Here is a 27,783-nt window from a genome sequence, read left to right as displayed (position 1 = left end):
TAGTTATTATAATATGTACAAATTGCACAGTAAAAGAATTTTCTATTAAATAAACGGAACTGATTTTTTTTCATTCTCAAACAAAAAGTGACATCATCAGGTGACAGCCCTTGATAATCTAACTAGATTACTATGAATCCACCGTAAAGAGCTATAGATACAAAATATATTCTAACACACAATATTGAACAATTAAAGACAAAACATTTTATTTGCTCATAAAATGTACCTGTAAAATAGTCACTCTGTGACGGGAAAACAGAACAGCAGCTAGTTTTGACGGGACCACTTTGACAGAAGTTGGCACAATAAGCAAAGAGGCTCCACTTGACAAAGCAACAAATATTTCCACCACAGAAGGGTCAAAGGTCAGAGGTGAAGCCAGAAACAAAACATCTTCATAAGTGACTTCAAAAAGCACCCTAAGGCAAGACAGAATGTAATTACGAGAAATGCCTAACATTTAGTAAACATATATCCTAAAAAAGTTTTTATGATCCTTAAGTTTCCAGATACTGGCCAGATCTATTTTTCTCTCTTAAACAAAATGGTGTTATTAATTCTAGAACTCTTCTTTATAAATATAAGGGTTAAAAGCCATTTTAAGCCATATCTACTTTTTACCATGACATATTTTATGCACTTAGGCACCACTTGAAGAGATTTTGTAGATATGATTAAGGTTCCTAATCATCTGACTTTAATCAAAAGGTAGGTTATCCTGGATTGGCTGGCTGTTCTCAGTCGGAAGGCCTTTAAGAGAGTGTTTGGGGGACTCTGCTAGAAGTCCAGTAGTTAAGACTTTGAGCTCCCAATGCAGAGGGCGTGAGTTCAATCCCTGGTCAGGGAACTAAGATCCTGCATGCCACATGGCATGGGCAAAAAAAAAGAGAGAGAGAGAGCGTGTTCAGGCCTTCTCTGAAGAAGAGACCCCACAGAGCAGCGGGGTCAGCAATTACTCTCCCTCCCCTGGATTCTCTTTCCCGGCTTGCCTGTGGACAAGCACGTGCCCGCTGGGTTCAGCCTATCCACAGTCACCCTTTCTAACTGTCTCCCCAACGGACTTGAGTCTTGACAGCCAGCCTCTACAGGTATAAGTAAACTCCTTGTAAGAGATCCCTGACAAATCCTCCTGGTTCTGCTTTTCTGGGAGAATCTTGACTTCCTCCACACCGCATCTTCAGTGATGATCAATAGAGACCTCTGACTCCCTTTTCTCATTATTTGGCACTTTTTCTCAGTATCTCAACAAAGAGCAGAACAAAATATATGCAGTAAAGCTATTACTGAGCATGGATGGTCAGTGATGAGATGAAGACACTGCTTGAATTTAAAGACAAAAAACTGGCAATCCAGAGGTTAGGACTCAGTGCTTCCACTGCTGTGGTTGGGCTCAATCCCTGGATGGGGAACTAAAATCCTGTAAGTCACTTGGCAGAGCCAAGAAAAAAAATTAGCAACAAAAAACTCACTCTATCTAGAATTAGGAATTACCTTAACTTCAAAATATCTTAAAGTATGGTATTGTGGGGACCAACTTGGAACCCCAGAGTTGGTATAAAAATTATTTCAAGCTGAAGACATTTTGGATTCAACAGATGCAGAAAGAAGCCTTCTTGGAACTTTCCTTATCTGACTGACAGCAGAAACCTCTGGGGAATGAGACTGCCATAAACTCCATCTTCAGGGTGACTTTTACTCCCAGAAAGTGCACCAAGAGTAAACCTACCATAAACCCCCTCTACCCTCTACAAGGGACTTTTATGATGATGAAAACTATTCTCACGCGCAGAGGTCAGCATTACCACAGTTTATCTCCTCCTGTCTTTCCTAAAGAAACCTATTTGTATTTCCCATAGAAGCCTTTTCTTCCCCTCCCTTCCCCCAACTGTTATGTAGATAAGCTCCAATTTTAACCATTTCTAAAGAAGATGTATATCCACCCAATACTTTAAATATCATCTCTTCCTATCTCATAGTATCTTCCTCCTTTACCATATTTCTTCTACTTGATTATCCAAACCAATCCTCGCCACCAATTCTTTATGTCCAGCCTACAGCTCTCCCATCTAAAAGCAAAGGAAAAAAAACACATCTTCCCATAACTCTTTCATTTCTATTAAAACTAGTTTCTAGAAAATAACACCTTATGTTTGCTGTTTCCATATCTTTATCCCTCATTTTCTTATCTCTAGCCTGTACAGTCTTCAGCTCTGGGCATTAGAAGCAAAAAGTCATTAAAGACCAGAAATGTCAATTACAGTGGACACCTCTGCAGCATTTTACCATTGCTTCCTTTTAGATCTGTGCATAGAATAGGGCAGCCACTAGACACCTGAGCCTACTGAGCACTAAGAATGTAGCTGCTCCATACAGAGACGTGTAAAGTGTAAAATATACTCTAGAGCTTGAAAATAACTAGTGTACAAAAAACAATGTAAAATACCTCACTAATAATTTTTACACTGATTACATATTAAAATGATAATATTTGGGGTATATTGAATAATATTGTTAAAATTAATTTCACTTTTTACTTTTTAAATGTGGTTACTAAAAACTTTTCAATTATATAAGACTCACAATGACATAAAATTACATATGTGTCTCATGAGGTTTCTCGTTCTACGTCTGTTTCCTCCTTCGATTTCCTAAGACTGCTTCTCTCTGTCTGGTTCCCTTTCCCCTCTATTTTCTTTCTTCAAAAGTTGAGAATCTCAACTTTACAGAGATTACTCATCTCCCAGCCATAACAGTAAAACCAACTCCACAATGCTACAGGAGTAAACTTAATGAAATGCAAGCTTTTTAATGGTTCCTTATTACCTTTTGGATTAAGTTCAAACTTCTCCAACAGAGGCTATCAGGCTCCTGTCCCCGAGGTCATAAGTCTCCTACTCTTCAGCTCAGACCCAATGCACTCTAGCAAGCCAAACTCCTCCTTTCTCCCATACCTCTGCCAGTACCTCTGCTAGGAATGTTTCCTCTCTTCTTATTAATAATTAAGAAGCAAATTTTCCAAACATATCACTTGCTATTTGACTCCAGGTCTGGATCAAACGGGTGCAGCCCTACTCTGCAGAGAACTGAAGTTCAGATATAACTGAAACAAGAGACCCAGATTACTTAGGACTGTCAATAGGAACAAGAGTTATAAAGAACAGACAGTTCAAAATTCATTTTTCCCTTTAAATTACAAGTTCTGAAGAAGGATTCTAAGAACAGAACTTACCGAAAATGCTGGATGTTTGGCACTATACACGCATGAGGGACTCTGACAATCTTAGGTACCCCTGTCGTGCCTGACGTGTGGAGGACATAGGCCAAGCAGTGCTTCAGCCTCACATCCACATGCTCTTCTGACTTTTCTTCACTGCTGCTCTCAGAACTCATACTTGCTGTCATTTTTCCTTTTTCAAATTTCTCTTTTCTATCATTTAGCACCAGGCTCAGCTCGACATTTTTCCAGTGAAGTCTGAAGAGTATTAGGTCATTATGTTCTACTGTAAGCGTATCATAGTTCAATAATGCTTCATAGGAAGACTTGAATTTCTGTATTAAATGGGGAACAAAGTTTATTATTATATAGTTTAATATTCTATAGAATACTGAATATTCATTTACTGATTTAGCACGGCCTTTTTTTTTTAAGTACAACAGACCTTTGAACATGGGTTTGAACTGCACTGGTCCACTTATCTGAGTTTTTTTCAGTAAAAACGTACTACTGCATCTGAGTTAGATGAATCTGGGGATGCAGAATTACAACTGTAAAGTTATAGGCAGATTTTCCAATGAACGGGATTCAGCACCCCAATCCCCAATTTGTTCAAGGGTCAATTGCACTTGCACCTTATCCAGGAATAAAAAGAAAAATGAGAAATCTCCAAGAGTAAAGTGCTATCCTTACTTTAAAACTCACCTTTAACATAGAGACATAAAAGCACACAACTGCAGTGCAATGTGATGTGTTAACGAAATATGCTTCCAATGTGAGTGAAAACAGAGAAGGCCGAACTTAACTTGCCTGGAAGGTCAAAGATTGATTCTTCATATGTAATGTCTGTGTTATAAGTAGTTATTCTCAAAATAAAGAAAAGGGGTATTTAGACAATCAATAAACAGTATCTGACCTGACAATGTTGGTGTTAGAACAGTAAGCATTCCAATAAGCTGCAGAATTGGGGGAGAGAGAGAAGATGAGTAGTGCTGTTGACCAGAGATGAGTTGTTAATCCTTAATAACTATATCGTCAAAACCAAGGAGTTTAGATCTTAATCTGTGATAGGATCCAACTGAAAGTGGCAATAGCATAGACTAGACTTTGCTTGTCAAGAAGAGAATGATATGCAATTCTTTAGGTGAGTGCCTTTAATGAGCCTTCCATAACAATTCAGATATGCTTACTCCTTGGAAGGAAAGTTATGACCAACCTAGACAGCACATTAAAAAGCAGAGACATTACTTTGCCAACAAAGGTCCGTCTGGTCAATACAATGGTTTTTCCAGTTGTCATGTATGGATGTGAGAGTTGGACTATAAAGAAAGCTGAGCGCCGAAGAATTGATGCTTTTGAACTATGGTGTTGGAGAAGACTCTTGAGAGTCCCTTGGACTGCAAGGAGATCCAACCAGTCCATCCTAGAGGAAATCAGTCCTGGGTGCTCATTGGAAGGACTGATGCTGAAGCTGAAATTCCAATACTTTGGCCATCTGATACGAAGAGCTGACTCATTTGAAAAGACCCTGATGCTGAGAAAGATTGAGGGCAGGAGGAGAAGGGGACGACAGAGGATGAGATGGTTGGATGGCATCACCGACTCAACGGACAATAGTTTGGGTAAACTCCGGGAGTTAGTGATGGACAGGGAGGCCTGGTGTGCTGCAGTTCATGGGGTCGCAGAGTCGGACACAACTGAGCGACTGAACTGAACTGAACTGATTATCAGCCTAAAGAGTCTGTTGCAGCAGAAATGAATGGAAAGGGCCTATGAACAAAGAATCAACAGAGCTTGGTGACTTTCTGGACAGGGAGTGAGCTTAAGATTGCTGAATTTCTGGCTCAGTTATCTGGTAGATGGAAACAGATTAAAACAGAAGTTTCCCTTGAGTATATCTTTTTAGGTTGATAAATAGCAGCTTAATGAAGTATAACAAGTTTTTACAATAAAGAAATTAATACAAATGAGAGGAAAAGGTCACAACTCAGGATCCAGCAGTGTTTTCTGTTTGTACTTGTTTTGTGTTTATTAGGTAGAGTGTAGGATGTTCTATAATGTAAAAAAAAAAAAAAAAAATTAAGGCCCACATATTCTTAAGACCAAGCTCAAACACTGTTCTCCATTAAAACTGTCCTATCTCTACTAGGTTATGTATACTTCGCTTAGGGTGATATTACACTATGTAGACCTTGGAAGTACTAATCTTTTCTCTCCAACTATATAAGCAACTGCCAGGTAAGAATCCTGTCTTAAGTTACTTTCACATACTAATATCCTCCCAAACACCCTGTTCTAGTGCAAGCTTTCTCAATCTCAACATTACTGACATTTTGGACCAGATGAACCTTTGTTGGGGTTGTACACTGTCGGACTTTGAGCAGAATCCCTGACCTCTACCCATTAGATGCTAGTACCATCCCCTTTCCATCATGATCATAAAAAATATCTCGACATGCCAGAATGTTTCCTGGCATGTAAAATCACGGCCAGCTGAGAACTACCACTCTAGGAAATCCTGGGCATACAGTAGATGCTCAATAAATACTTCTGACTGCTCTTGTGTTAAGTGACAGAAGAACACTTACACCATCATGAAAATTATGGAAAAGGAAGCAAGGTACTTTTTATGGGGTTTGCTATGTATCCAACTCCTTCCTATATGCAGTTATAAAGACTAGGTTGATATTGACAATTAATTCTTCCACCCAACCACCCCATCTACAAAACTTTCACCAAGGCTGTTTAAAAAACTGAACCTCACATTCTCATTTTAGTTTCACTTGTGTGTGCATGCGTGCTCAGTTCCTTCTGTCATGTCCGACTTTTTGCGACCCTATGGACTGTAGCTCCTCTGTCCATGGAATTCTCCAGGCAAGAATACAGGAGAGGGTAGCCATTTCCTTCTCCAGAGGAATCGTCCCGACCCAGGGATCGAACCTGAGTCTCCTGCACTGCAGGTAGATTCTTTCCCGCTGAGCCACCAGGGAAGCCCTTCAGTTCAGTTCAGTTCAGTCGCTCAGTCATGTCCGACTCTTTGCAACCCCATGAATCACAGCACGCCTGGCCTCCCTGTCCATCACAAACTCCCGGAGTTTACTCAAACTCATGCCCATCGAGTCAGTGATGCCATCCAGCCATCTCATCCTCTGTCGTCCCCTTCTCTTCCTGCCCCCAATCCCTCCCAGCATCAGGGTCTTTCCCAACGAGTCAACTCTTCGCACGAGGTGGCCAAAGTACTGGACTTTCAGCTTCAGCATCAGTCGTTCCAATGAACACCCAGGACTGATCTCCTTTAGGATGGACTGGTTGGATCTCCTTGTAGTCCAAGGGACTCTCAAGAGTCTTCTCCAACACCACAGTTCAAAAGCATCAATTTTTTGGCGCTCAGCTTTCTTCACAGTCCAACTCTCACATCTATATATGACTACTGGAAAAACCATCGTATTGACCAGACGGACCTTTGTTGGCCAAGTAATGTCTCTGCTTTTTAATATGCTATCTAGGTTGGTCATAACTTTCCTTCCAAGGAGTAAGTATCTTTTAATTTCATGGCTGCAGTAAGGGAAGCCCTTAGTTTTGCTTAAAACAAATAACCAATTTGAGGAACAGAAAACTGTGGTCAGACAACCATACATGTATATTCAGAAAATATTTATTTACCAAATTAGTACTCATTGTCTCTTTCTGGAGGCCCTATTCTAATACCTATTATTCCATAGGAAGCCCCCCATCTACCTGAAGCTCTTGAATTGTCTTACTGATGTATGTTACAGATACAATGCATATACATACAAATAGGTGAAAGGCATTTAAGTTACTCTCAAATATAAAATGATTAATATAGGAAATGGTAATAATAGGCTAAATTGAACATATTTTCTGTAATTTTTTTCCATGGTAAAATAGTATTTTATAAACAATAAATGAAGAAATAATAATGAAACATGGGCTGCCCCTTGCTTAACATATAATACCAATTTTGCACCTAAGGCAGTGTTTCTTGACTAGAATTGACTCTGGTTGGCAGTCACTTAAAAATTTTAAAAATAATATATTTAGTTTTCCAGAAAGGTCTGGCCTAAGTGCCAATCTCTTTCTCAAAATCTAAGCTTGGATACAGTTCTTTAATGTTGCTGACTACTGTAAGTTGGCATAAAGATACAAAGATAAAAGTATCAAGTGTTGGGACTTCCCTGGAAGTACAGGGGTGAGACTCCATGCTTCCAGTGCAGGAGGTATGGGTTTAACCTCTGGTCAGGGAACTAAGATCTCACATGCCACATGGCCAAAAAAAAAAATATCAAGTACTATAAAAGTTTCCTTTGGAAACTTTGGAAAGAGAAAGTAAATTCAAGGCAATGCACAATTCATTATTGTGAGGGCAGAAGATATGTTCATGTCATTGAGCAGTGGTTCTCAAAGGAGCATGGAGAGTGGAGGGTACCTCCAGGAGACATTTGGCAAAGTTGGAAGAAAAGTCTGGTTGTTACAATTGAGGGGTGCTACTGACACCTGTTAGGTGAGGCCATGGGGTTACTAAACATCTTATAATGCAAAGGACTCTCCTCACAACAAACAATTATCTAACCCAAAATGTCAACAGTGCTGAGACTGAGAAGCTTTGCTGAGTTAGTGAATTTAGAAATCAAGATGGGGATGGGACTCCTTTCAATTGAAAAGTAAATAAAACACATTAAAAAAAAAACTTAAATAGCCACACTTACACTTATATGCGCTTTTTCAACAAGGATATACTTCAGATTACATTTTTTCATAAAATGAATTGATAATGCTGGTGGTGAATCTGGATCAACAGGCGCATAAGCAGCAGGGACTTGGAGAATTCTAAAGAAACAAAGAACAGAGTCAGCACAGGATATCTGTTGAAAATAACCTTACTTTAAGATATCAAATTTTCAGTTCTAAAAAAATCTTACCCTAAAATCCAAGAGGGTAAGTTTATTGTAGGATGGCAGTAGAGACCAATTTCCCAAATTCCTTGAAAGTCACAGTGTAACAGCAGAAAATTCGATAATGCTGAAGCAGCATTAACCACAGTCTTGTAGGTATAGTAAACTGGAGGCTGGTTGTTACATTCATCAAAACACACAGCTATTTTATCTGAATAAAGGGAGGCAGCCTGATGCACCAATTCCTGAAGAGTCATTTCACTGAAGCTTATCTGAACATCACTGGTAGCAGAGAACTCCACCTGTATCAAGAAACGTTAGGGAACAAGGAGTTTCATGGAGTTTGTTGCGGGGGGCGGGGGGGGGATGTTTAGAGAAAAAATTCTATACAATCATTCATAAAAATGACTATATCAAAGACACAATTAAAGAATTGCTGAACTATGAACTGTCTATGGTAACTTTGCTGAGAAAAACAGGGTTGAAATTTTGATACAGTCAACAGGTCAGAACTGGATGCAAATATGAGAGGGGAATGGTATATACACAGATGAGGATGAAACAAGTAGAAATGCAGAATTCTCTCAAAACAGACCACAAAGTAGAAAAGAAATAATAATAAGTAAATTATTACCCAGTAAAACCAAATTCAAAGTACCATATGCTTAGTTTTTTCATTTTTCTTGTTATAGGTTGATTAAAATCATTAAAATCCTGTACAGTAACTTTGAAAAAGCTAATTCAAGTGAAGTCTGCTTTTAGGAACTGAACGAAGGTGAAAACAAAACCAATCTCTGATAGAAAAAAGAGAAAAAAAACCCTTACATTTATCTAATTTTAGTCCTCTCTATATAAACTGTGCTTATTATTATTATCAATATATAATACTTTTCAAAGGTCACAGCAAGTCAAGAACTGTTAACTAAGCTCTTCATACTCTAGTTTGAAATATATATATATATAACATATATATTATACACACACACACACACATATATATATATATTTTTTTTTTTTTTTGCAGGATCTTAGTTCCACAACCAAGGATCCAACCCAGGGCCCCAGAAGTGAGAGCACAGAACCCCAACTACTGGGCAGCCAGGGAATAGCCTCTAATTTGATTTGTAAATTGCCAATAAATTCACTTAAATTTAGACTCTATAATATTACAACTCAATAAAGTATTACATCAATACAAAGTTCTTTGGGCTTATCAATGCAGGTCACATAAAAAGAAAACGTGAAGCTGCATTTCATAAAAAAAAACCTTAGGTATGACTGAACAGCAACAAAAACTTCACAACCGTCAGTATTTGAACTTATCTCCCTGCTGATTCATCCACATCATTTAATCAATATCAATTGGAGAAAATAAAATATTCCTAAAGAGAGCAAGGGACTTCCTTTGTGGCTCAGCTAGTAAAGAATCTGTCCGCAATGTGGAAGACCTCCCTTCGATCCCTGGGTTGGGAAGATCCCCTGGAGAAGGGAAAGGCTACCCATTCCACTATTCTGGCCTGGAGAATTCCATGGACTGTATAGACCATGGGGTCGCAGAGAGTCAGACAGGACTGAACGACTTTTCTTCACTTCAAAGAGAGCAAAATGAATAACTGCTGACACCCATAAGGTTTGGAAATACTCTGATTTCTAAATACAAACTTCTAAATATAAAATAACTTTAGTATTTGCAGTATTTTTAATAGGCTTTTCTACAAATACTTGCTCTTTCTGTGATGCACAAGATAAAATGAATTCTTTTTTGAAAAGCCATTTTTATGACAAATTACAACATTCACTACACATATCTATACAATTAGTATGTTTTTTAAACTTTCAATTGCCAGCTTTCCTGTAAGAGAATTAAGGCAAAATCTATTCTTGTTGTCTAAGATTTTCGTTTTCATTAACTGAATCATAAATACATTTGTTTCAACAGAGAATACTAAATGGATGTCCAAACATTTCTGGGACCACATTAGAAGGGGGAAAAAATTGAAAATCTGGTAAACAGATTATATATGTAACGGGATCATTAAGTTTTAACATACTTGCTACTTCATATCTGTAGAGGCTGCTATTGAGTCATGAGAGGTCTTAGGGACTCTTCCTGCTGCTAAGTCACTTCAGTCGTTGTCCGACTCTGTGCGACCCCATCCCTGGGATTCTCCAGGCAAGAACACTACAATGGGTTGCCATTTACTTCTCCAATGCATAAAAGTGAAACGTGAAAGTGAAGTCGCTTAGTCTGTTCGACTCTTCGCGACCCCATGGACTGCGAAGCCTACCAGGCTCCTCCGTCCATGGGATTTTCCAGCCAAGAGTACTGGAGTGGAGTGCCATTGCCTTTTCCGAGGGACTCTTCCTAGGTTACTGGTTATTTTAAATACTAATAAATAACCTAAAAACTTTATTTTCCGGTATCCACCGGCTTCTTAACGTTCATGAAGCGACTACGATTAATATCTACTTTTTACCTTTCAACACGTTTTTCCAATTGCTTTTCGAAATCATGCTATTAAGAAAAGCTAACTTACGTTTGAAATAAGGTGCAGAGAGTCTAACGCAGGGTGAGCGGAGAGCACACTGGTCAAGTTTAATCTTTGCACCACTCCATCCCGCCACACCCCACTAACTCAAATCCGAGGCCAACCGGTGGCTAGCCCGTAAGCTAAGCAAACCTGTGTGCAGGCAGCCCCAGACGTCGCCGTACTTCTCCTTTCTCACACATGTCCCCACTGGATACCGCCTCCTGTCGAGACCCACTCAGAAGGCCTAGAGGTGAAAAGGTTGCGGGGAAATCTGAGCCCATCCGGACCTTCACCCGCCAGTCCAACCCCAAAGCGTCACACACAGCGAATAAATCAACAACTCCCAAGGTTGAAATCTGGCCTGGCCTTCCGAGAGCTGAATGGCGCGGCTTCGCCCGTAATCTTCCGCGTCGCCTTTGATGACGTCGCACGGGCGTCTCGGAGCAGACAGCGTCGCTCTGCCCCGCCCCGCCCCTTCTCCGAGCTTCGGAGGCCAGGGCCGGAAGAGTTGGTATTTTGCTGGTTGTTCTCGTTTGAAATCTCCACTCTAGGCGCGTTGGATTTTGGACAGTTTGCGAGTTGACCCCGTTGGAGTCGAACCCTTTCATACTTGCCAAGAGACTATGAGCGAGAAACTTTAATTCGAAGCAACTGGGTCCTCGTTCACGATGTGACTGGCTAGAGAGATCGCTTGGAGTTGATGCCAAGAGCGATGAAAACATTGTGAAATACATGAGTGACTGGACTTCATCCATTGCACTTATTTTTAAAAAAGTAAATAACTTTTAAAGAACTTGCCCTACCCTGCGGGGGACAGTGCAGCAATGCAGCCTGCGAACGGATTCCTTGTCATAAGGCTGGCGTTTTCATTGGAAAAGGTGCACTTAAATGATAACTAAGAACATTTCGGCTTAAAACAGTCTGAGGCACGAAAGTTACTTAAGCTACTTATGCTCCTGAATAGCAGTCTTTTTTTTAGAGGAGTTGGAGGCATGTAAGTTAATTATGAAAAATGTCAAGAACAATAATGGTGATTTAAAAAAAAAAAAAAAAGATACTGTGCTGGTAGCAGAGAGGAAAGGGAAACCGAGTTCTCCTAAAACCAAGTTCCCTCTCTGAGTTTATGATCAATCTCTCCCTCCATAACTGTATTCCCTTTCTTGTCTCCTCTGACATCAATCCTGGGTTAATTGAATACTAATCAACCAGAGTCAGATGACTGTGTGTGAAGTTGCTCAGTCGTGTCCAACTCTTTGCGATCCCATGGACTGTAGCCTACCAGGCTCCTCCATCCATGGAATTTTCCAGACAAGAGTACTGGAGTGGGTTGCCATTTCCTTCTCCAGGGTAATCTTCCTGACCCAGGGATCGAACCCAAGTTTCCCACATTGCAGGCAGACGTTTTACTATCTGATCCACTAAGGAAGCCCTAAGATTGCTATTTTTGATAACATCATTAATGTACTAAAATTGCTGTTGCAGATATATTTACATATACATATATACACACATACATACATATATATATATGTAGGTAGGTAGGTAGGTAGGTATATCATCAGTAACATACAAATTCAGGTTGTTTCTCCAGGACAAGATGAGCTCACAGACCTGTATCACCTGGCCAAAGAATTGTAAACTGCAGACAACCTGACCCACAAAACCAGATTAAGAAATGGTGGGGCTTCCCTGGTGTCTAGTGGTTGAGAATCTGTCTTGCAATGGAGGGGAGGTGGGCTCTGTCCCTGGTCAGGGAAGTAAGATCCCACATGCCACGTAGCAGCTAAGCCTGTGTGCCACAACTAGAGAGTCTGTGCACAGTGAGAGAGCCCGCCTGCTGAAACTAAGACCAGATGCAGCCAGATAAGTCAGTAAATGAATATTTGTTTAAAAGTTAGAAGATGGTGATTAATCCCAATTTCTTTGTTCTTGCCCGTTGAAACATGCCTAACTCAAAGACCAAGATGGGGTGCATCTGAGACCTGTCTCCCATGCCTTTGCTTGGCACCCTGCAAATAAATCCTTAACTTTGCTGTAAACATCTGCTGTCAGAGTTTGGCTTTCTGGAGCACTTGCCCAGTTACAAAATGGTCAGGATTTTGGTTTTGTTTTGTCTAGGGGAAAGACTTTGTCTAGGAAGCAGCCTGGCATCAACAAACGATATAAAGGCATGAGAACACAATGCTCTTGTGTCCTTAGGCATTGGTGGCGAGAAACTGTAGCAGCATCGAAGTGAGAGGCCCCTCCACTTGCCCATGAGTGTGGACCACCGGTCTTTTATCTGGTGTGTGTGTGTTGCGGGGTGGGGAACAGTGTCAGATGTGTATCTTTGCTTCTGTGTTTGGGACTGACACCATTACCCACCCAGTGAGTGGGGGAGAGAAAGCCTAGATGCCCACCCCCACCCAACTTCTTTTTACCCTGCTGGATGCAGTTAGATCCTCTGTCCTCCTGTCCCCAGTCTCTGGACCACTGCCCAGCTGGCCGTATCAGAATCGCCTGTGCTAATGTTAAAATAACACATTCCAGATTCTTGAATCTCCACTCCCAGAGGTTCTGAATTCGTCTAGAGAGGGAGGGGCCTAAAATCTGTATCCTCCCCTGCCCATTTGTGCCGGGGTCCAGCCCCAGCAGGATCCAGGGGAACCCTCAGGATGAACAGCGTCGGTGAATGAGAGAGTGAGACAAAGCTCGGGGCTAAGTCTGAAGTTTATTTTTGCACGGCTCCTTTATACCCTTAACAACATCTTTGGGGGAAGTGCATATTGCTTACACACAGGTCATCTCAAAACATTTACAGCAACTTGACCTTCAACAGAAACAGGACGTCACCCACATACTTTTTCGTTCACAAGAGTCTTTCTTATCATTTGGCCTTCAGGCCTGCTAACATTTTATGGCTTGCACCTGGTGTGGCTTAAGCAACTTCAGTAGCCGACCCTGTTTTTCTTATAATTAATCTATTTCCTTTCTAATAAGCGTCATCTTTATGGGAACTAGATAGAAGTACATTTTTACAGAACAGAAATGCGAAGGACTGCAGAAACAGCAGATATGGCACAAAACAGGCTCTTAGTCTAAAAGTTAACCACCTGCAAGAAGTCGCCAGCTAATCTCTATCTAAAGTGTTTTTTGTTAGGCACATTTGTGGCTATCATATTTGTGGAGCTTTTTTCACCCCGTGAAGGGGCCTATGCTTAATAGTTTTTGTTAGCGTACTGTGCTTAGGATGTTTAGAACAATCAAGAGCATTTTGTGCAATGAGAGCACATATTTATCAAACAAGCCAGAATGCCAGCAAAAGGGTTTGAATTGAAGCATTTTCTTCATCTCTCATAGGGTACCAGCGTCCAGAAGATTTATTAATTAGGGTTTTAAGTTGGTCCTCATTCAGTGAAAGAGGAGCAGGAGAGCTCTTGGCAGGCAACACAAGAATCTGCAACAGGGCAAACAAGAACAACAGCAGAAAAAGGGGGGAGGATACAGGGTGGGGTAGAGCCCGAGGCCAACCTGGAGGGTCCCTTATCCTAGACGGCCTTGCCTGTCAGGTTTTTTCCTCGTGACCTCGTCATGGATGGGGTCCCGGACGGCCTTGCCTGCCCGGTATTTTCTTCATGACCTCGTCACAGGCGGGACCCCCCATAACAGCTCCCGACACATTTGCATCTTTAAAACGCTAACTTTTGCTCTCTTACTTCAGGTGCTCTTGTTCAGCTTTTCCCTTAAGCCCATCCAGCCTTGCGTGGCTACAGCAGGATAGTTTAATTCTCCTACTGCTACCTGCCAGGATAATTTAATTCTGACACGAATGATAGCTTGTTCGAGTTTTTCTTCCCTTTCAGTCTCTGCTCCTTCTGTTGGTTTTGGACTCTCATGTTGGAGGCTTCCACAGGTGTCTGGTGATAATACTTGATTATTTAAAAGTGGGACATTTAAAAGCTGATTGGAAGTTCTGAGTCCGTGGGAAAAGTTTTTTGAAAACCAAGTGAGAAAAAAGGGCTGCAGAGCTTGGGAGGAGGTCTCAGAATTCAGTATAAAAATTTTCTCTTAATTTTATTCCAAGTGCCTGGTGTCCTCTAATACAAGGACGCTCTGTTTTACTCTCTCCCAAATAAAAAGGCTTTCAGGGTTAGGCTTTTAGGTTGATGGGTGGTATCATAAGGGTATAATTCACTCTCAAGGCAATTGCCAATCCTTTCTTTTAGTTACCCTCTTTATCCTTACTTGCAGAAGCCAGTTTCTCAGCTTTTTAGGGCCCTGATGGCTCAGTGGTATGTTAAAAAAAAAAAAAAAAAAAATCCACCTGCCAATGCAGGGAGGGTTCAATCCCTGGGTCAGAAAGATCCCCCGGAGAAGGAAATGGCAACCCACTGCAGTATTCTTGCCTGGGAAATCCCATGGACAGAGGAACCTGGCGGGCTACAGTCCATGGGGTCCCAAAAGAGTTGGGACACAACCTAGTGACTAAAACAAAATGATGTAAATAGGATTGCTTACTGGCTTTGCTCCCTGCTGGTTTAGTCTTTCAGTTCATTTCAGTCGCTCAGTCATGTCGGACTCTTTGCAACCCCATGAATCGCAGCATGCCAGGCTTCCCTGTCCATCACCAACTCCTAGAGTGTACCCAAGCTCACGTCCATTGAGTCGGTGATGCCATCCAACCATCTCATCCTCCGTCGTCCCCTTCTCCTCCTGCGCTCAATCTTTCCTAGCATCAGGGTCTTTTCAAGTGAGTCAGCTCTTCGTATCAGGTGGCCAAAGTATTGGAATTTCAGCTTCAACATCAGTCCTTCCAATGAATACCCAGGACTGATCTCCTTTAGGATGGACTTGTTGGATCTCCTTGCAGTCCAAGGGACTCTCAAGAGTCTTCTCCAACACCACAGTTCAAAAGCATCAACTCTTCGGCACTCAACTTTCTTGAGAGTCCAACTCTCACATCCATACATGACCACTGGAAAAACCATGGCCTTGACTGACGGACCTTTGTTGGCAAAGTAATGCCTTTGCTTTTTAACATGCTGTCTAGTTTGGTCATAACTTTCCTTCCAAGGAGTAAGCGTCTTTTAATTTCATGGCTGCAGTCACCATCTGCAGTGATTTTGGAGCCCAGAAAAATAAAGTCTGACACTGTTTCCACTGTTTCCCCATGTATTTGCCATGAAGTGATGGGACCAGATGCCATGATCTTAGTTTTCTGAATGTTGAGCTTTAAGCCAACTTTTTCACTCTCCTCTTTCACTTTCATCAAGAGGCTCTTTAGTTCTTCTTACTTCCTGCCAAAAGGGTGGTGTCATCTGCATATCTGAGCTTTTCCAAATCATCTGAGCCCTTTGTTTTTGGTTTCAGAATTTTATTATCACCATCTATCCTTGAGTTTGTGACCCTAAAAAAATCCCTTTACTGTCATTTTCAGGAGGTGTAAGAGGAAGCAAATGTAGAAGACTCTGTTCAAGATGCCATTTTTACCTGGTGATCTAGAGTGATCACTCTAAAGCACACATCAGAGCAGGCACAGCATTCTGAAGACGCTTCAGGGGTCTCTCATTGCCTACATGGCATTCAGACTCTAGTAAGGCAAGTGAGATAGTTCATTATCTTTCTAGCCTAAACTCTCACAATTGACCACTGCTTCTTCACCCCACGCTCCACAGTCCCCACACCTGGTACTATCAGATCCAGCTGTAAGACGACCCTAGTAAGTCTTCTGAGCCTGCCAAACCCTTATCCAGTTCCCACACCTGTGCTTGGCTGGGTCACAGGCTAAAAACCCTTTTTCTCCCCCACTGGCTCGATGAACAGTTACTCCTCTTATGCAAACAGCTTCAGCATTGCCTTTCTTCAAACTTTGTATGAGAATTTAGCTATCCTCCTACAACCCCCATCCCATGAACCTAGCATACTGCTGGGAGCAATTGGCCATGGACCCTGAGTGTCCCTGCAAATTCTGACTAAGTATGCAAAGACCATAAGGCACAGGCTGCAGAGTAATCCATCTTCAGAGCTGAGGTAATGTCTTCCCCAAGTAGCAGGCTTGCTTCCACTTATTGTAAAAGGAATGAATCCCCTCAAACTTAGTACTCCTTTCCTGTACCACCACCCACTTTGTGTGCAGACATCCATTTATGTCTACCTCCGGCACCCAGGGGCACTTTGGAGGCTTGGAGAGCCATCAAACAGGATGCTGTGGCCACGAGTAATGAAATTCTCTAGTCTTTGACCCAGGAACCTCATGTGCACTGCCAAGAAACAGTAACAGGTTACCTTCTTAGCTTTTAAATAGGGCACAAGCCTGCTGCTGCTAAGTCTCTTCAGTCGTGTCTGACTCTGTGTGACCCTGTAGACGGCAGCCCACCAGGCTCCCCCGTCCCTGGGATTCTCCAGGCAAGAACACTGGAGTGGGTTGCCATTTCCTTCTCCAACGCATCAAAGTGAAAAGTCAGAGTGAAGTCGCTCAGTCGGGGCACAAGCCTAGACCGTTCCCAGACTGTGACTTAACACTTGTCATAGAATCTATAGCAGCTGCATTGTTTCCAAGTCTGACCTAATTTAATCCCTCCTGACAGCAGAGACTCATGTGTTTTGCACCTGTTTCCTGAGTATCTATTCTTCTCTATTACATGGCTCCCATTCCCAATAATCAAATACATACCCCAGTATTTTGCTGATCCTTTGCACATGTATTGGTACATTCTCATTTCACTGCTTCTCTTCACCTACTTCCCAACTCATCTCTCAGCTGTCAATGTCACTGTTTCTTCTGAAAATAAAAATTATTTCAAAAGTAACTTCCACAGTCCTTGGTCCTTCCCTGAGACAAGGTCAGGTCACTGTTAGGTGCTCCTGTAGCCCATGACATGGTTGGGACTGTGTTGTGTGATTTACTCTAAGGGAGCGCAGCTGCCCAGTCGAAGGCAGAGGAAAGATTGACGGGTGGTTGAGTTCACTCAGGCTCGGCACATTTGCCTGGTGACTGAAAAAACTAGAAGGATGAGGGAAGTCAGGCTGTTTGCAAGAGTGAGCCCACTAGAGTTCTCTAGAGAAACAGAACCCAATGGAGTAAATGGAGGTTAAGAAACAGGCTCAAAGAATTGTGGGGGCTGGCAAGTCTGAAACCTAGGGCAGGCCAGAAATTCAGGTTAACAGTTGATGTTGCAGCCCTGAAACAGCTTGGAAACTGGCAGGGTTTCTAGGGTGCAGGCCCAAGAATTCCAATTCAGGAAACTGCAGTCTGTTCTTACGGCCTCAACTGACTGGATGAGGCCCACCCACACTAAAAATCTGCAATCTGCTTTACTCAGTTTACTGATTTAAATGTTTATTACATCTAAAAAATACCTAGACAGGTGTTTCAACAAACAACTTGGCACCAGAGCCTAGCCAAACATAACATTAACCATCACATCTAACATATCCATCAGTGAAGCCAATTTTCCATGATTGAGGAAGGGTGCAAGGACCAACCTGGGCCTCCTTTGTGTCATCATTTTCTGTTTGACATAGTGCAGTGAGAAATTCCAAAACAGTTAAAAGAATCGATTCCTGCCATCCAACAACTGAGCTACCTGAGAAGAAAATTTCTGCACACAAAAACAAGCTTACATTGCATGTTGCTGTTTACTCTGAACTGTCTGTGCAGTTCTGCTGTTGAGGGGTCTGGATTTTCTCTTTGATCAACATGAGGGCCGTTTTCCTTAGAGAAGTTGACTATACCTACTTGAAACCCAAAGAAAGGCATGAGAAACTCACCCGATGCTCTAGGGCAAGATTCTGAGAGGCAATGATATTATTATGATTAAGTGGATTAAGTCTGTCAAAGCACACTTTGCTAGATTCCAGGGCAGTAGAGATAATATCTAAAATTGGTACAGTGAGAAGTAGTATGAGCTAATTATTTAAAACATACAGAAAAAAATATTTAAATTGGGGAAGCACTACAGAAGACTGGAGATGGCCTCTGCTTTCTTCACTTTAACTATATGCATGTATTTTTATTGTTTTTGTTTTTTAGAGGTAGGACCCTGGTGTCTTTATTTTTATTTTGTGGTTTTTTTTTTTTTTTTTTTTGGCCATGCTGTAAGGCATGTGGGATCACATTTCCTGGCCAGGGATTAAACCTGTGCCTGCTGCAGTGGGAGCTCGGAGTCTTAACCACTGAAGACTGATAAGTCCCCTGGTATCTTTATTTTTACACAGACTGTTTTTAAAGCAGTATTAGGTTCACAGCAAAACTGAGCAGAAGGCACAGAGTTCCCATATGCCCCCTGTGCTGTGCTTAGTCGTATCCAACTCTTTGCAACTCCACGGGCTGTAGCCCGCCAGGCTCCTCTGTCTATAGGGATTCTCCATGCAAGAATACTGGAGTGGATTGCCATGCCCTCCTCCAGGGGATCTGCCCAGGGATCAAACCCAGGGGTCTCCTGCATTACAGGTGGATTCTTTACCAGCTGAGCTACCAGAGAAGCCCCCCCATACGCCCACTACCCCCACATATAATAAACTTCACTGTTATCAATTTCCGCCCCTACCCTGAGTGGTCCATTTGTTACAGATGATGAACCCACACTGATACATCATTATCACCCAAATTTTCTAGTCTACATTAGGGATCATTCTTGGTGTCATATACTCTATTCAGTTCAGTTCAGTCACTCAGTCATGTCCGACTCTTTGTGACCCCATGGACTGCAGCACGCCAGGCTTCCCTGTCCATCACAAACTCCCGGAATTTACCCAAACTCATGCCCATTGAGTCGGTGATGCCATCCAACCATCTCATCCTCTGTCGTCCCCTTCTCCTCCTGCCTTTGATCTTTCTCAGCATCAGGGTCTTTTCAAATGAGTCAGCTCTTCGTATCAGGTGGCCAAAGTATTGGAATTTCAGCTTCAGCATCAGTCCTTCCAAAGAACACCCAGGACTGATTTCCTTTAGGATGGACTGGTTGGATCTCCTTGCAGTCCAAGGGACTCTCAAGAGTCTTCTCCAACACCACAGTTCAAAAGCATCAATTCTTTGGCGCTCAGCTTTCTTTATAGTCCAACTCTCACAGCCATACGTGTCTACTGGAAAAACCATAGCTTTGACTTGATGGACCTTTATTGGCAAAGTAAAGTAATATATGAGAACCCGATATATTCTATAGGTTTGGACAAATATATAGTGATGTTTTTTCACCATCACAGTAATACAGAAAATAGTCTGACTGTCCTAAAAACTTCCCCTGTGCTTCACCTATTCCTCCCTCTCTCCCCACCAACTCTGGCAACCACTGATCTTTTCATTGTCTCCACAGTTTTGCCTTCTCCAGAATGTCATATAGGTGGACTCATAGAGTATGTGCTCTTTTCAGACAGGCATCTTTCACTTAGTCATAGCCATTTAAGTTCACTCCATGTCTTTTCATGGCTTGACAGTGCATTTCTTTTTAGGACCAAATAATATTCTATTGTCTGGATGTACCACAGTTTGTTCATTTATCTACTTTATTTTTATTTTAAAGAGTACTCCATCCCAACAACACACACAGTTTGAAAATCTAAGCCTCCTCTTCTGTGACACCTTCCCTATTCTTGCTAGTGTTTCCCAGAACTTGGCCACTATTGTAGTGCTTACTTAGCACTGCGTTTCTAATTACTTTATTCATCCCTCCTACTCCATCAACAGTTTGCCTGGTTCATAAGAGATGTCCTATTATTGAAATGCCTGAATCAGAGAAGTAAGGTATAACTAGGTGATGCCAAGAATGGATCCTGGGTATGATTGTCACTGTGCTGTTCACCATGAGGCACTACCTAAAAATCTCTATTTAGAAAAAGTACACGCACATATTTAAATGTACTTACTACATGTATTTGTCACCAATGCATCACAAGGAAGTCACAAAAAGTAGGCTTAGTTTAGTTCACAATATAGATTCCATGAAAACGTATTTCTCATTTTCTCTGCAGCTTACCATACCTATATAAATTTAAAGCAGCTAAACAACATTTGAGATTACACTGATATAAAACTGTAATTCGCATTTCAGAAACTTGTGAAATAAAAGGTCATGGTGGAGAAAGAGTCAGAAATCTGTACAATTACTAAAGTGTCACAGTACCATTTTCTTTTCTAAAAACACCTCAATAAAACCAAAACTATGGAAAACACAGACGTCAAATCAGAGATTTTGGTTTAGTACTTTCCCTGAGTCTCTTGTTTTATTTAAAAAAATCAAATGTAAAAAATGTAAGTAAGGCTAGTTCAAAAGCGACCCAAGGGTCTCACCTCCTCCATGGTGCCACAAAGAATACATTTAAGACCAGAGGCTACATGCACAAATGGTCCCAGGGCGATATTCAAATGCTGTTTGCTGTGTCCCCACAGGGTTATGTGACCACTGCTGCCTGCCGCATATGGGCTTAAAGAGCGGTCAACAGTTTCTCCTGGCCTGCCATGACACAGCATATGAGACTAAATACTGAACGAAGAGAAAAAGACTATGGTTATTAATAAATATTATAATTCTAGGCAGATTTGGACACTACACCACATCAAGGTAATGCACCAAAAAACTTTTATGTTTTAAAAATCTTACATAAGCAAGGACTGAAGGCAAGTCACCTCAGATGTTAACAAACAATTAAAAAAGAAAACAAAAAGACTTAAAAAAATCTAATCCATTAGATCTCAATAAAGTAGAGCAAGTGGTAAATTAATGAATTAATGCTTGGAATTAGATGCGGACACTGACTGGAAAAGGTTGTTGTCTCCTTGTTCCTTGAAATCGGCCCCTGCAGTGTCTCTACTTGATCGTCTCATCGCATACACATGTTTGCAAGTGATCAAGCACTTCACTGAAAGGCATATAATCCAAGGAAGGATAAAACGTTTGTTAGAATCTAAAAAAACTTATCTTTTACTTCAACTGTACTAGGTTACTTCCTGTGCTTCTACCATAAGGTCACTAAGTAGTATGGATCATATTAACACTTGCTAGTCAAATGTATGAAAATTTTTTTGCACAGACATCTTTTTACCATCAGGGCATTTCAAAGCTAAGTGGCAGATCACTGCTGTATGTCTCCCTTTTGAAATCTTGACTGCAGACCAATAGCCAACATTTCAAAAGCTAATTCACTGTCTTAAAATTGGGAGGTGGAATGATGGCTCTAACCACCAAAATAACAGCTAGTTATTGAATTTAATAATATAAACACCTCATCACACAGGTGAGGAAAGTGAGGCACAAAAGGTATTTTTTTTTTTTAAAGAGAACGCTAGTGATAGATAACTTTGGGGTATAATGGATTCAAATTTAATTGAATCTGATGTATTGAATTGTATGATATATAATGAACAATGAAGTCACATGTCCTGTTTGCATCACACCACCTTAGTCTAACCTCTTGCAAACTCTTTAAAGCATGGACCTGGCAAATGACACTTAACCACGTGTCTTCTCTAACCAAGCTAACTAATGCTTGAGTGAAAAAACAAAACAAAACACATATTGTTGTATTAAATGCAATTAGCAATGTTCAACTATGAAAATATTCCATAAGTGAATTTCAATAACTCTTAAACATTCCACAAAATTTCCTAAGAACCTGTGAGAGTATAATACCTGGCAATCCTCTCTAAAACAGAAACTCACCTATCTGCTGCATGACTGCTGATGATCTGAAATGTACATGATCTCTAAAAAATAACAGTACTGAATAAAACTGAAAGGATCATCCAAATTCCTAGATAATACCAAAGTATTTATCCAGGATTACTGAATAAATCATAGCAATTCGTATCCTTTTCAGAAAAAAAAAAAATCTCATAACTTACAACACAAGCATGTGGCATTTCACATTGTACCAACTTAGTAACAGTAAACGGAGGTATAACCACTACAACTTCTTCACCAACTTCTGTGTCCTGAAACACCATGTCTGCCCCTGGCAGCTACCATTCCAATTCCACAGGGTATTTTCCAGTCAGACAAGCTGTACAATGATCATTCTTTTCAAAACATTCCAGACCATTCCCATTTTCTTGAATCATAATATCTTCCTTTGTACAATGACCATTGTTTTCAAAACATTCCAGACCATTCCCATTTTCTTGAACCATAATGTCTTGCTTTCTCTCTCTCTTTTTTTTCAACGTTATTCCTTCTTGTACAGATGAAACCAGTCCTTCTACTGACAGATACACAACACTGCTTGCTCCTAAAGGGGGAAAGAGGGGGAACAGGTCATGACACTTCCTTTGGAACGGAAGAACTGCCTAACAGAGAACAGTTACAAACAGGAAAACATAAGCCAGAATAAAAATTTCTCCTTTAGCCTCTCTTTTTTTAAATTTATTTTTTAAAAATTTCAATTAATTACTAATTTATTGGCCGCATGGCTTCTGGGATCTTAGTTCCTCGACCAGGGATTGAACTTGGGCCCTCAGCAGTAAGAGCTCATAGTCCTAGTCACTAGACTGCTAGGGAATTCCCTCCTTTAGCCTCTCTTAGAAAAAAAAGGAGGGGGGTGGTGGTGGCTGGAGCATCAATAAAACACAGGGTCTTTATTATTTTTTAAAATTTTAAATTGGAATTTAAGGGATAACATAATTTAAAATAGCACTGGAGAATTTGTGTCTAAAATGGATTCAGAAGGCTTCAGGAGTCAGTTTTCTTGAATGATAGATTTTGAAGTCAGGAAGATCTGGGTCCACATTTAAGCTCAAGGTCATTTACTTTTCCCAGGTCTATATTTTTCATCTATCAGATAAGGGAACTACTAACTATAGCATTTTTGTAATATTATTACAATAATATAGATACGGTCCTGGCAGAGTGAGTGTTCACAATATATCAGTTGGGTAAAGTTGGAAATGCTTAACTGGTAAGGTTCAGACCCAACCAGGCATGACCAGTTAAGAGAAACACCAGTCATAAAGCAGTGAATGGGGTGGGCATACCACACGGATGAACATGTAGATGATGTTTATAGTTTATACCTCACCTGAATTTGAAAGGTAAATGTCTTCCCAGGATGACCTCCATCTGCAAGTCTTCTGACCTCATTGTTAATGATGCGTCTACACAAGCTTTTCACTTCTGATTTGTACCCACATCCAAATAGTTTTATTAGAAATCTGTGGTGAAAGTACTTGTTTTTCTTCTGATCTGAGCTTCGGGAGATGTGAACTAATATGCAATCTCTGCTGTGAAAGCCCTTCTTCCTTCTCCTCCAAGCTCACCTGGCCTAGCTCTCTGTCACAGCACTCACTATCGTTCGTCTGCTCAGCATACATAACGTCTTCGTTTAACAAATATCGAACACTATTTTTCATTAAAAGTGTAAAGATTGATAAGCTTGGATTTTCTGTTAAAAAATGAATAAAGATCAAAGTTTATAGAAATTTTGATACCTACCTAGATAATCTGAAATATGCTCAAATTCTGGCTTATTGGCAATAAGCTCTTCTTTTGTTGGTATGTTTATTCCCATGAAGCATGGATATCTAATTGGTGGTGAAGCTACGCGAATATGTACCTTGGAAAGAAATCATTTCATGCATTAAATAGTTCGACATTCACTGGAAGAACAATTATGCAAAATTCTGTCACTGGCAAATGTAACATAAAATTGTTTTACAGAATGTTTTAAAAACATATGGGCAGCAAAGCATACTACAAAATTTCTTTCAAAATAACAGGTAGAAAAAAATCATGTGATATATATACAGAACTCCAAGTGTTGAGTCAGAATTACTTTTAGAATTAACTTAAAGAATGACCAAGAATCCTACTTGAGCAGCCCTGTTCTAGACCCTAAAGTGACCTGGACAAGAATTTTGAAATGTTATCCACTTGTAAAGGGTTCTATATACAGAGCTGCCCATTGTTTCTTTCTGTCACCTACTGACAAGGATATTTCTTTCTTCTGATCTCTCCTTTCTCATTTATTACATTCCTAGAACCACCTTCATTTTTCTCTTCTAACACTTGAAAGGAACTTTTGCCTACCTCTTATTTTACCATTTTATTAGTATAAAGAAAATAACACCTACCAGGATATAATTAAAAAAAAAAAAACACCTTACTATTACAAATAGCTATATTTGTCTACTTTTCTAAATCTATCATTATTTTCTGACTTTTGTCAGGAAAATTTACAAAGCTATCATCAGTGTCCACATTTACTTTTTACCTCTCTTATAATAGCAAAGATTTCCCCATGTTTAGCAGTCTTTATAGTTTTTAATGGTTGCATTGTATTTCATCATACTGATGTATCAATTTACCAAATTATTTCCTGCTGGTAGATATATAAGCTATTTCTAGTTCTTGTATTTATTTGTGTCTTATTCCTTTTTTACTATAGTATGGGTGCTGAACTAACTTTACACTTCTTTGTCTTCATTACATGATTTTCACAGAATTCCAAAGAGATTATCATAATCATAACTAGTCATTAAAAAAGGCTAAAAATCTTAAGCATAATTATCTTAAGACTGTCATACTGCTTTCTGTATCATTTTCTCCACAATGGATTTTATTTCTAAATCTGATCAACTATTAGTAAATGACACATCTCATTTAGTAATATGAATTATTGAAGTATTTAGTTAGAATAAGCTTTGCGATGTGATAATATAACCCAATGTGTCAAATTATTACAGTAGGACTGCTTCTACATCTTCATAAAAAAGTAATCAATATCCCACAAATTTAAAAGTATTCTATTTTATGATTTGTTAGTTTTAAATTAGGTTTATAAAAATTTTAACATAAAATTTTACCGATTTTATCATATTGTAAATTTATAGGATAGGTGTTTTAATATTGCTTACCTCTTTTGCACCAGATTCTCTGAGTAACTTGATTATGGGTGAGATGGTATTGCCTCTCACAATTGAATCGTCTATAAGAACAATTCTTTTTCCTTTAAAGTTGTCTGACAGTACTCCAAATTTTTTCGCAACACCAAGTTGTCTTAACCTCATGTTTGGCTGAATGAATGTTCTTCCTACATACCGGTTTTTACACAGCACCTCCACGTACGGAAGCCCACACTACCAGAGAAGGAGCAAACGGACAATGAGCAGCCATACATGGAGAGCTCGAGGACCCTGTCTTCTGTATGTAAAAACTTTAAATGCAGTTATAATTCTGAGCTCTCCATCATCAGATTATAATTTTCCTTCACTATCTAAACTGTAGGGAAGACAAGGCAAAAAGAAAAATTATCAAAAGTCTTCTACTTAGTGGGAAAAGCAATTCATTTTACTAGAATTTGTAATGTTTCTTTCTTATGTATTGTTATTTCTCTGTCTTGGAAGAAAATGCTAAGAATGTGAACATATGACAAAGAATAAATCACTATGAAAAACATCCACATATTGTATGCATATTATTTCTTTAGAAAGTTCATAAATTGAACTTCCCAACACAATGAATGTTGGGTATTACACCCCAGAATCACTATAATTATATAATCTACTTGGTTATGAAAAATGCAGTTAAGCATAGTACTAAGAACATTATACAAAATTTTAAAAATAGCTTTATTATTACCCATACTCAGCAGGAAACAATACACCAGTGGCTTATGAGGGTACTTTATAATAAGTAAATATTACCACTAAACTCTATATATAGTATGATGATATCTTTCTAAAATGAGGGGATCATTCTCCTAGTCTTTGGGTGAATTTTTGGTGGATCTGCTAAAAACAGTGCCACTAAATGAAAAGGCTGGAAAATAAGTAACTCTTGTAAAGAAACACTGTCTTTTTCCTTACTCATAAATTGATGAGTTTCTCTTTATATACATGGATTTCTAATCCCAGTGCTAAATAAGCAATTCACTGTGTGTTAAGGAAGAGAAAATACCTTTGCTGCGTAACCAAGAGCGGCAGGTGTAGCGGATTCTGGGACCGTGCTAACCAAATCTGCATCCACGGGGGCTTCAATGGCCAGCTGCTGACCACAACGGTATCTTACTGTGTAAACCATCTGGTCTAGAATATTTGGAAAAGGAAATAGATTTTTACTTAGTATAATATAGCCCAGCACATCATTATTGTAAGAAACTAGCTTGTTCGAACGCTATAGAATTGAGTACCAAAAGAAAAGCAAGACAAAAAAACACTACAGTGGAAACACATAAATCAGGGGGAATTCACTCTTTAAAAAAAAAAAAAGAAAATTAACCTTGGGATTTCCCTAGTGGTCCAGTGGTTAAGAATTCAACTGGCAATTCAGGGGACGAGGGTTCAATCCCTGGTCAGGGAACGAAGATCCCACATGCTGCAGAGCAGCTAAGCCCGTGTACTCTGGAACCTTCCTGCCACAACTAGAGAGCCAGGCTGCTACAACTAGTGAAGCCGGCGCGCTACCCCAAGAGAGTCCACACACCACAGCAAAGGATCCCACGTGACATAATGAAGGCCCGGGGTGCCACAACCCAGACCCGAAGCAGACAGATAAATATAAGTAAGTTAATCAATTAATCAAAAAAATTAACCTTAACACATAGCTAAAAATCATAATCTTTACTCCAAAAAGGAAAAAAATCTGAGAGTCAGAGGAACTGTCATCTTTTCACAATATATATCTGTGCCTTCAAAGACTTTGGGCCCAAGTACTTTCTTGTTTCAGTGAGATAACAGATTTACATCAATAGTTAGAGATATTTTACTTACCTTCAAATATACTATCTGGTCTTGCAAAATAAACATATTCAAAGATGCAGAAAGCCATTGCGTTTCCTTCAGACCTTGGTATAATATCAAGAGTTTGGACTTTATGTCTGGATATTTCCACAATTTCTCCAGGCAAGACTTCACGGTAATATCTTGGGAAACAATGATAAAGGAGACTTGAAGCAAACCAGTCCTTAAGGCTAATTATCTATTATAAAGTGCACAGAGTCCCTTTCCTTACAAAGGGTTCAGTTTAATAGAAAGTCTATTGGCTTTAAAAAAAATATTCCTCCAACAGTAATTTCTATAAATCTGCTACCCTACACTTGAATTTAGAATTAAAAAAATAAAAGTCCTGCATTTTGTTGATTTGTAATGGAATGAAGGTTAAAGAGAACATTTTTATCCAGGCTTAAATTTTTTTGCTCATAACTATTCCTTGTTGAG

General features: G+C 39.9%; 2 protein-coding genes across 8 annotated transcripts in view; both read right to left on the bottom strand.

The window, feature by feature from the left end:
- AASDH (aminoadipate-semialdehyde dehydrogenase) overlaps nucleotides 1-11,063 on the bottom strand; it is a 28,692-nt gene extending 17,629 nt beyond the window's left edge. For 2 of the 5 annotated variants that reach the window (XM_061145903.1, XM_061145901.1), the window contains exons 1-5: nucleotides 10,812-11,060; nucleotides 8,158-8,432; nucleotides 7,945-8,065; nucleotides 3,233-3,552; nucleotides 230-422 (exon numbers count right to left, since the gene is read on the bottom strand). In XM_061145903.1, the coding sequence (XP_061001886.1) occupies nucleotides 230-422; nucleotides 3,233-3,552; nucleotides 7,945-8,065; nucleotides 8,158-8,387 (864 nt within the window). In that variant the 5' untranslated portion in view covers nucleotides 8,388-8,432; nucleotides 10,812-11,060. The other 3 variants (XM_061145902.1, XM_061145899.1, XM_061145900.1) reach the window with 3 other exon arrangements.
- A 2,289-nt stretch (nucleotides 11,064-13,352) lies between these two features.
- PPAT (phosphoribosyl pyrophosphate amidotransferase) overlaps nucleotides 13,353-27,783 on the bottom strand; it is a 41,216-nt gene continuing 26,785 nt past the window's right edge. Inside the window, exons 7-12 of one of the 3 annotated variants that reach the window (XR_009693410.1) lie at nucleotides 27,337-27,488; nucleotides 26,525-26,652; nucleotides 25,483-25,704; nucleotides 24,062-24,182; nucleotides 17,314-22,862; nucleotides 13,353-16,230 (exon numbers count right to left, since the gene is read on the bottom strand). Coding sequence is in view for 1 of the 3 variants with exons in the window: in XM_061145898.1 (XP_061001881.1) it covers nucleotides 22,597-22,862; nucleotides 24,062-24,182; nucleotides 25,483-25,704; nucleotides 26,525-26,652; nucleotides 27,337-27,488 (889 nt within the window). In the remaining 2 variants the exon portion in view is untranslated. Of the gene's footprint in view, nucleotides 22,863-24,061; nucleotides 24,183-25,482; nucleotides 25,705-26,524; nucleotides 26,653-27,336; nucleotides 27,489-27,783 lie in introns of all 3 variants that reach the window. The other 2 variants (XR_009693411.1, XM_061145898.1) reach the window with 2 other exon arrangements.

This window comes from Dama dama, chromosome 6, assembly GCF_033118175.1.
Source record: "Dama dama isolate Ldn47 chromosome 6, ASM3311817v1, whole genome shotgun sequence".
Classification (NCBI taxonomy): domain Eukaryota; kingdom Metazoa; phylum Chordata; class Mammalia; order Artiodactyla; family Cervidae; genus Dama; species Dama dama.
The sequence above is the reverse complement of the archived record's forward strand: the minus strand, read 5'-3'. Positions and strand labels throughout refer to the sequence as shown.